Source organism: Triticum aestivum, chromosome 7B (assembly GCF_018294505.1).
Source record: "Triticum aestivum cultivar Chinese Spring chromosome 7B, IWGSC CS RefSeq v2.1, whole genome shotgun sequence".
NCBI classification, from domain to species: Eukaryota; Viridiplantae; Streptophyta; class Magnoliopsida; order Poales; family Poaceae; genus Triticum; species Triticum aestivum.
Genome location: NC_057813.1, coordinates 82,755,696 through 82,765,235, shown reverse-complemented (window position 1 = coordinate 82,765,235; position 9,540 = coordinate 82,755,696). Strand labels below are relative to the sequence as shown.

The 9,540-nt window shown below is 48.4% G+C and overlaps 1 protein-coding gene across 19 annotated transcripts; it reads left to right on the top strand.

Annotated features, from left to right (window-relative positions):
• Positions 1-764: 764 nt before the first annotated feature.
• Positions 765-3,833, top strand: LOC123156417 (uncharacterized). Of its 19 annotated transcripts, none has more exons than XM_044574553.1 (7): positions 765-1,203; positions 1,329-1,395; positions 1,669-1,773; positions 1,899-1,962; positions 2,652-2,808; positions 2,910-3,152; positions 3,288-3,833. In XM_044574553.1, exons 1-7 carry the CDS (start codon positions 1,091-1,093, stop codon positions 3,289-3,291), a joined length of 753 nt encoding a protein of 250 aa, XP_044430488.1. In that variant the 5' UTR covers positions 765-1,090; the 3' UTR covers positions 3,292-3,833. The 19 variants fall into 19 exon arrangements, 7 of the variants coding, with proteins under 7 accessions (XP_044430488.1, XP_044430487.1, XP_044430486.1 ...); XM_044574552.1 differs by having other exon boundaries at positions 3,285-3,833; XR_006478050.1 differs by having other exon boundaries at positions 766-1,203; positions 2,652-2,776; positions 3,285-3,833.
• Positions 3,834-9,540: the final 5,707 nt, after the last annotated feature.

Sequence of the window (9,540 nt, the reverse complement as noted above, 5' to 3'; positions counted from 1 at the left end):
GGTGGCTCTAAATGTTTCTCTGGTATAATGCCAATGTTTCCATTCGACGCTGAATAGTCTAGCTTGGCCACCGACCGTATATTGACGTTGATCTCCATTTTGCGAGGAAGGAATCGTATATTGTTCAGATGGCACTTTTCGACAGAAAGTGTGTTTCAAATGATTTGAAGGAAAAGATAGGCAGTAAGTGATTTTGCAAAAATAACATTACTACGAAGACCCATGGTTGACCCTGACCGAGTCTACTAATTAATCTGGCCCAGCTCCAGGTGGCCCAGACTTTTGGGCTAGGGCAAATTTGAATTGTGGGCCAACTCTTTATAAAAACTACTCCCTCACTTCCTAAATGCAAGGCTTTTTAGAGATTCCACTACAAACCACATACGGATGTATATAAACATCCCCTTGTTAGAGTCCGAAGCAAAATGAAGCTTCGCCGTTCGTTTGGATTCTGGACCGTCCGACCGAGCTCCCTGACGACTCCGGGCCGTCGGATCTCCGATGGAACAATCCGGGCCGTCGGATCGAAGCGGACACTGCTACAGCCAGCGCTTTTACACTCTCGCTGCCTTCCCATCTCTCCATGACAGGCGGGGCCCAGGCGGTGTGGGCCAGTTCTGTCATTGGCTATCGAGGCGGGTGTCGACGGTGCTGCTGTGAATCGACACTGGGTTCGTGCCACCGCCTGGAATTTGCTTGCCCCGCCGAGGGCATTTTAGGGAATTCACGTGCTGATCCTTGCGCGTCGTGATGTGGTTGGCTCGATTCTGTCTAAGGGTCAGCAGGGCTCCCGATTGGGTGAGAACCCTAGCCTCCCTCGGTCCCTCCTCTCCCTTCGCTCTTGCAGCGGCCCGCCTCCCACATCCTCGCACCGCCCCCGCTGCTCTCCCTCGCGCTGCCCCGCCGCCCCTGCCGCTCTCCTTGCGTCGTCGCCTCCGCTTGCCTCGCCATCGCTCCCTCGGTGCTTAGCAGGGGGAGCGCGGGTCACCGTCGGCTCTCGCGAGAGGTCACCTCCCCCGGTCAACTCTGGCCACCTCCACCACCACACACTGGCAGGAGCCCACCGCCACTCATCCTTCTCCTCCATCGCATGGTCATCACCGGGAGGGGGAGTGGCTCTGCCTGGAGGCGTCGCTATCGGCTGGAGGAGCGCCGGACCATCGTCTTAGGGTTCATGCACCTCTGGGAAGAAGGTGAACCGAGGTGAGTCGCCTCCAATCCATTGTGCGAAGTCAGCAGTGAGCACCATCTCCACTCCCCCCCTCTCTCCCGCTGATTTGCATGTGCATCTGCTTGAGATTTGATATGTCGGTCTGTTTCATTTGCAGGGGGCTGGATCCCAACGGGCAAAGATGCACTCCTCCAGAGCTGCTGGGAAGAAGAAGAAGAAGATGGGTAAGGTCCTCTTGCTCTTTTATGTTGATTTAGCAGACGAAAAAAATAGGAAGAAAAATGCAGATCTATGTTTACTCGAAAAAGTTTGGGATACTAACTAGCTAACTGGTGCTCTCAGTCTCATGATTTATCCTGTAGCTGAGTCTCTTTCATGTGCATATCATATATCCTATGTTAGTGAATCACCGGCTAGCTGTTGATTTACTCTTTGTTGTTAATTGGTTAGAAAAAGTACTACATGATCGTGGTTCTAATTGTGCACCAGGAAAATAGAACAATTTCAAGTTTGGTTATCTCCATGTGGAACCCCTACCGCGTGATGGCCTGATTGTGTTGTCCTGTCTCCATGAGCAGGAGGTAGTAATTCCCAAGCTGCAGGTACTGATTTCTATCTTCTCTGTGCAATGACTCAAGATTGATTCTTTTCAATTTCTGGTTATTTCTTAAGTTTGATTATCTCCGTGCAGAAAATCAAAGATCAAATCGTTCCATGTTTTGATTAGGTAGGAGCAAGAGGAAGGAGTACCTCCATGCTCTTGGTAGTACCTCCATGTTGCAAATTCCGAGGTATTTTTCTATGGTTCATTTGTCGTTTCATTGTAAAATTGTGGGTTGTCCATTTATGATCTTATCGTGATCCTTTCTTCTATCTTGCTGACATGGTAACCAAATAACTGCATCCACTTTTATAATATCTCTTCAAATTTAAGACGAGCTTGGTCTATTTTGTGTGATGGATTTTCCTTATTAGTAATGCTTTATGAGGATCATAAGAAGATTTGTCTCTGATGACTTTTCTTTACAAGTAATGCTCTTTTATTATGAGGTTCTATGGTGCATGCAATCTATCTGTAAGGAGAAATTATTCCATGAGCCTCGTGTTCTTTTTTACTAGAATAACAGGGTATTTTGAACTTGCAGTTCTAGGTTGGTTAGATCAGGGTTCTTTTTTTTACTGAAATAGTAGGGTACAAAAAGAAAATAAATAACATGGTATTCTAACCCGAAGTTCCAGGTTGTGCATAGTGAAAAAATATTTTGTGTCACCAGCTCATTCATGAGAACATTTAAATAGCTTTATCTATGCGATAGACATTTATTTGATTGAATATGCTTGGTGCATTCTTTCCGAGATTTTGCTACTAAACTGTATTTAGAAATAACTCATGCATTACTAATTCTGTACTTGAATGGTTAATGGCCTCACTATAGGTTAATTCTACTTTTTGTTTCATTGATATTTTATTTATCTTCAGGCACTACCAATATATTGCACTATTACTACAACTATCTGGCAAGCTTCACGAGTGAGTACAGATTGACGGTTATTACCCGGCAAGCAAATCCACCTCTGCAGCTATGCTTGGTAGCTCATTCTCAAGTGACTTGCAATCTCTGCTTACTGAGTTATTGGTGTTAATTCTACTTCTGTTTGAGCATTTTGTGTTTTATTTGAAGCTTTGAATTAATCCAGCATTAGCTTTACTAATAATAAATTTGTTTGCCGGGAGCAGTTTGAACAAGCTTGCAACTAGAGTGCAAAATAAATTACCTACACAAAAGGCAGATGCAGGCCGTCACTGGCGGCTGGCATTCCCCTCCTCGAGCTGGCGGACTAATGATGGAGGACTGCCCCGTGCTCCAGCCACATGCCACTGGCCCGTGCTCGTCTTGCCTACCCCGTGCTTGTTTGCCCTCTTCGCTCCACCGGCGCCGCTGCTTCTGCTTCTGCTGCTCGCTCGCCAACGGCAGCACAGGTCCGACTTCAATCTGCTGATTTCTGTCTGGTGAAGCAAGCAAGTGAGCTGACAAAATTTCTGTCTGGTGGAGTAGTTAACTGAAGATAACTGATTCAGTTAGTGACAAATTTAGTTATTGACTAAATTCAGTAGGTGATCTATGTCTGGTGAAGCAAGAAGGTGATTTATGTCTGGAGCAGTTAACTGAAGATTAATTGGTTCAAGCAAAATTAGTTGATTCAAGCAACAATTTCTTCCCCTGCTCCTGCAAGTCCATCAATGGTTGCTGGTGCTGGTGAGATCTCTCTTCAAAATGTGTTGTTGATGGTGCTGATTTATGCAAGCCCATAAGTTCTTGTTGCTGCTGATTTATGCAAGCCCATATGTTGTTGTTGCTGCTGATTTATGCAAGCCCATAAGTTCTGTTGCTGCTGATTTGTTGCTGCTGGAAATGTGTCATAATGTGTTGTCACAACACACTGCTTGATGCACTGTCTGGAGTAGTAACACTGCTGGAACCATATTTTAGTCCTCTAGTCTAAGTAGCAGTTCAAAATTCAGTTCAAGCAGCAGTCTTAGCAGTAGTAATGGTTGCTTGATCTGTTTCATGCATGTATATATCACCAGTCTAAGCAGTAGTAATGTTGCTATGACTATTTTGTTGATTAGTGCACCCATGCCATCAGTTTTTGATCTTGATTTCAAATGTCATGGAGTACTGCTGGAGTATATGGTCAAGTTTATGGAGAAGACAAGATGAAGCGGACAGGAGATTTGGCTCGCCCGACCACTGTTCTGCCCCGGTGCTTGTCCGAGACGAGCGGCCGACTCGCTAGCTCCCCCTCCCGCCACTGCCTCATCATCTGTGCTGCCGTTGACGGCTTCTCGGTAAGACAGAGATGAGAGTCCAATCTACGGCCTCCCTAGGTTGCATCCATCGGTGAGGAGCGGCCGATCCACATGTGTGTCGTCCCTGCAGACACGAATGTCAGCGAGAGAGGCCATTGATAGATCACACCACTGTCTCCCTCTCCCCTGGTGGCACCTCCCTACGTGAGCTCCTTCCATAAATCCCTTGCGCTGCCTCTCTTCCTAGCTTTTTGCCAAGGGTACAGTTTTTCTGCATGGGGGATTAGGCTGGTCACTTAGGATGATAATTGCCTCAAATGATTCAGATTAAGAGTTCTGCTCTAAGATATGTATGCCCTAGAGAACTAATTATTTTGCTGGTTTTGCAGATTTTGAGATGTGACCTGGTTGGTTTTGGGACTTTTGGTGTCAGTATATTCTTTGTGCCCTTGCCAGGGATTATCTGATGTGGGTCATGACACAAGCAATATCTGATGTGGGGCATGAATGTTCATATCCGAAAGATTAAGACAAAAGTTTAATATTGACATAAGCATACTAACAATGTAATTATGTCTTCTCAAAATAACATGGTCAAAGAAAGCTCATCCCTACAAAATCATATAGTTTGGCTATGCTCCATCTTCGTCACACAAAATATTTAAATCATGCACAACCCCGGTTTTAGGCAAGCAATTGTTTCATACTTTAGTATTCTCAAATTTTTTCAACTTTCACGCAATACATGAGCGTGGGCCATTGACATAGCACTATAGGTGGAATAGAATGGTGGTTGTGGAGAAGACAAAAAAGAGGTGATAGTGTCACATCAACTAGGCGTATCAACATGCTATGGAGATGCCCATTAATAGATATCAATGTTAGTGAGTATGGATTGCCATTCAATGGATGCATTAAAGCTATAAATGTATGAAAGCTCAAAAAGAAACTAAGTGGGTGTGCATCCAACTTGTTTGCTCATGAAGACCTATGGTATTTGAGGAAGCCCATCGTTGGAATATACAAGCCAAGTTCTATAATGAAGAATTCCCACTAGTATATGAAAGTGACAAAACAAGAGACTCTCTATCATGAAGACCATGATGCTATTTCGAAGCACAAGTGTGGAAAAAGGATAGTAACATTGTCCCTTCTCTCTTTTTCTCTCTTTTTTTGATTAGCTTATTTGGCCTCATTTTTTCTATTGGCTTCTTTGGCCTCTTTTTTTTACTTCCTCACACGGGACAATGCTCTAATAATGATGATCATCACACTTCTATTCATTTACAACTCAAGAATTACAACTCGATACTTAGACCAAAATATGAGTCTATATGAATGCCTCCGGCGGTATACAAGGATGCGCAATGATTCAAGAGTGACATGTATGAAAGAATTATGAACGGTGGCTTTGCCACAAATACGATGTCAACTACATGATCATGCAAAGTAATATGAAAATAATGAAGCATGTCATAATAAACGGAACGGTGGAAAGTTGCATGGCAATATATCTCGGAATGGCTATGGAAATGCCATAATAAGTAGGTATGGTGGTTGTTTTGAGGAAGGTGAATGGTGGGTTTATGGTACCGGCGAAAGTTGTGCGGCACAAGAGAGGCTAGCAATGGTGGAAGGGTGAGAGTGTGTATAATCCATGGAATCGACATTAGTCATAAAGAACTCACATACTTATTGCAAAAATATACAAGTCATCAAAACCAAGCACTACACGCATGCTCCTAGGGGAAGGGTTGGTAGGAGTTAACCATCGCGCGATCCTGACCTCCACACATAAGGAGGACAATCAAAGAGATACCTCATGTTTCAAATTTGTGACACAATGGTTACATACATGCATGCCACGGGACTCACAAACCTCAACGCAAGTATTTCTCAAATTCACAACTACACCACTAGCATGACTCTAATATCACCATCTTCATATCTCAAAACAATCATAAAGAATCAAACTTCTCATAGTATTCAACACACTTTTTTATGAAAGTTTTTATTATATCCATCTTGGATACCCATCATATTAGGACTAGTTTTATAACCCAAGCAAATTACCATGATGGTCTAAAAGACTCTAAAAATAATATAAGTGAATCATGAGAGTTCAACAATTTCTATAAAATAAATCCACCGTCGTGCTCTAAAAAGATATAAGTGAAGCACTAGAGCAATATTGTCCAGCTCAAAAGATATAAGTGAAGCACATAGAGTATTCTAATAAATCATGATTCATGCATGTCTCTCCCAAAAGGTGTGTACAGCAAGGATGATTGTGGTAAACTAAAAAGCAAAGACTCAAATCATGCAAGACGCTCCAAGCAAAACACATATGATGTGGTGAATAAAAATATAGCCTCAAGGAAAGTTACCGATAGATGAAGACGAAAGAGGGGATGCCTTTCGGGGCATCCCCAAGCTTAGGATTTTGGTTGTCCTTGAATTTTACCTTGGGGTGCCTTGGGCATCCCCAATCTTAGGCTCTTGCCACTCCTTATTCCATAGTCCATAAAATCCTTACCCAAAACTTGAAAACTTCACAACACAAAACTTCAACAGAAAATCTCATGAGCTCTGTTAGTATAAGAAAATAAATCACCACTTTAAGGTAATGTTGTGAACTCATTCTTTATTTATATTTGTGTAATATATACTGTATTGCAACTTCTCCATGGTTCATACCCCCCGATACCGTCGTATTACGGGTTTCGCAAACCCTTAAGAGGTTCGAACTCTGGGGTGTGTGCGGAAATCTCAACCTCCCCAGCTTGCCTACTCGCGATTCTCCTAAGCCTAGCGCGGTGAGCTCGAAGAGACAAAGAGACACATCAGTTTATCCTGGTTCGGTCCACCTTGCGGTGTAATACCCTACTCCAGCGTTTTTGTGGATTGCCTCGAAGGGCTAAGGATGAACTGGTACACTGGATGAAGTAGCCTCAGGAGGTGAGGTGTTCTTGAGCTCAAGAGAGCTGGTGGGGTATGAACTGGATTGGATCTCTCCCTCTCTATGGTGGTGGCTAAGTCCTATTTATAGTGGCCTTGGACCTCTTCCCAAATGTAGGTGGGAAGGGATCCCACAACAGCCGGATTTGAAAGGGTACAAGTAGTACAGCTTATCCTGACGAAAGTAGTCTTCGCCTACGAAAAGCCTCTGGTCATGACGCTGCAATGGGCTCGGCGATGACCTCCGTCCTGCCGCCCTGGTGGTCTTGGTCTTGTTGCACCAGAATGAAAACCTTTGGCTGATTCCTCGTGACTCCACGCCTGTGACTTGCCTCCCTTGCACCGAAGAGGAAACTGGCGCTCTACACCTGTTGGCGCCCGCCTGGCCTTGGTCGTCATGGGTCACTTCAGCTGAGCCTCGTGAGGTGCACCTTGCATAGAACTCTCCGCCCCTCGGGAGCCAGCCTGAGGAGGCCGATCCCCTCGGGGGTCTTGGCGTCGTCCGCCTTGAAAGGCTTGGCCCCTCGCGAGGGTCTTGAGCTGCTGATGTTGAAGCTGGACCATATCGGGCCGTCGATGGAGCCACGCGGTGGGCCGCAGGCAGGCAAGTCTGGATACCCCCATATCTAGAACGCCGACAGTAGCCCCCGGGCCCAAGGCATGCTCGGACTTGGCTTCCAGGCGAAGCCAAAGGGCAAGTGCGGAGCGCCGCGGGCCCTAACTGCCTGCGGCCTTGATGATGCGCGATGATTGATGGGACGTGGGTGTCTCCACTTCCCCACGCTGCCTCGGCAACTGTACGACTTGACGGAACGATGCGGCATGCAGAAGATCATGATGGTGCGAGGTCGTGGAGGCTGGCGGTTGGCCTTCCTTGGCTATAAATGTGGGGGAGGGGCAGAGCCCCGCGCCCATCTCTCCTTCGTCTTGCTTCCGCCCGCTTCTCTCCTTCTTCATCTTGCTCCCATGGCGCCGATCAGGAGGCTCTTAGCGGCTGAGAAGGGGAAGGCACCTAGGGAGGGGCCTGATCCTCTTCCGCCGAAGAAGCGACTTCTCCTCCCTCATGACGTCGGCGTGAGGCGAGAGGTGGCCAGGCCTTGGCAATCGAGGCCTCTGCCTGGCTTCCCCCTCCCATGTACACCCGTGCTCTGGAAGAAGGTGCGCGAAGTCGAGCAGTTCCCAATGATGGTGGCAGGGCCGCCATTGCCCTACCGACCGTGCCAAGGACCCACGCCAAGGGTAGCTCGCACGAGTTTGTGGAGTGGGCGGTGATGCCTCCTGACTCCTGGATCCGGCTCCCGAGGTTCTTCGCCAGCGAGCTGCCTCCGAGGGGGCCGCTTGAGTTGTGGTTGTAGCATGCCAGATGCCGCAGCCTGGCCACTGGGGCTGAGGTCAGGTGGTGCCCCCCAGAGACGTCTTCATGACGCGCGGATGGGGTGAAGTCGCCCGGGCATGCCGTGTAGAGGGAGCTCTAGCGATTCACTTTGAGTACGATGGCGCGGCCACCTTGTTCTTCAAGGTCTTCAACATGGACGGCAAACGGCTGGAGTGCTGCCCCGGAGGAAGCGGCCCGCGGTGTGCAGCAGCGAGCGCTAGGCCCGCTTCTATCTCCTTAAGTGCTTCTTCCAGCAGCAGCGACGACTCCTGGGAATCCAGTGACTCTCCAGAGTCGAGCGACGACAGCTACGTGCCGCCAAGCTCCCGCCGTGGTCGGAGCGCGGCAGCGGCTGCCGCCCAGTGTCGCCCATGATGCCCAGTAGCTTAGCAACTCCCTTCCTTCTTTTATTTTCCCTGGCATCGTTGCTGAAGATGTGTAGGGGTAGCAGAAGACGCGCATCGCCAGAGTCGTTCCTCATGAGCCACCTTGGTGTTGAGCCTCGGGAGGCCCAAAGGGCCCGTGAGGCTCCTGAAGGTGCTCCTCCATCTCCACCAGGATCACCTGATGCCTGGCCTCGCGAGCCGCCAGGGCATCCCTCAAGCGGTGCTGGAACGCCGCAGCCGCGCCAGGCAGACCAAAAGGCATGCAGACATAGTTGTGGGGTGGTCCCTCGCATCGACCAACACAAGACGGCTAGAAGAGCTGCCGAGACGCGGCCCTGTTGAGCCCTGGAATGTCGATGCAAACGTGGAACTCCTTACCCTTTCTCCTAGGAAGCGTGCCTCCACATGGTGCCCAAGCGCCTCCCTCGTGACCCTGGCTAGGTCGGAGAACCTCCCGAGGAGAGCCCCTGAGCCCAGCCTGAGAGGGGCGCCGGACGTGCCTTCCTATGCGATGGGTGAAGGCGCCGCGTCTTGGGACATGAGGCTCAGCGCGGCGTCCTCGAGTGATGCTCCTTCACGAGATCCCTGACCCAGCTGCGGCTTCTTCGTCTTGGGGGCGACCTTAGGAGGGAGGTCATTGCCCTCATCTTCAGGGTTCTCAACTGCTGCAGCCTGGAAGGCGCGCTTGAGGGAGCACACCGCATCCTTCTCTTCACAGACGACCGTGATGACACCGCCGCCTCCTGGCAGAGAAGACTGCTCATGAAGCGAATCACCACCGGACGCTGCAGCGCGAGCACGCACCAATGCTCCTGGACCTCTGGGTCAGAGCTAACTG

Excerpts from the sequence above, each read along its gene's own strand:
- LOC123156417 (XM_044574551.1), top strand. The coding sequence starts at position 1,091 with ATGGTCATCACCGGGAGGGGGAGTGGCTCTGCCTGGAGGCGTCGCTAT. Across the intron at positions 1,396-1,668 it reads GAAGAAGAAGAAGAAGATGG|AACAATTTCAAGTTTGGTTA; the intron begins GTAAGGTCCTCT and ends CCAGGAAAATAG. Across the intron at positions 1,774-1,898 it reads TAGTAATTCCCAAGCTGCAG|GTAGGAGCAAGAGGAAGGAG; the intron begins GTACTGATTTCT and ends TGTTTTGATTAG.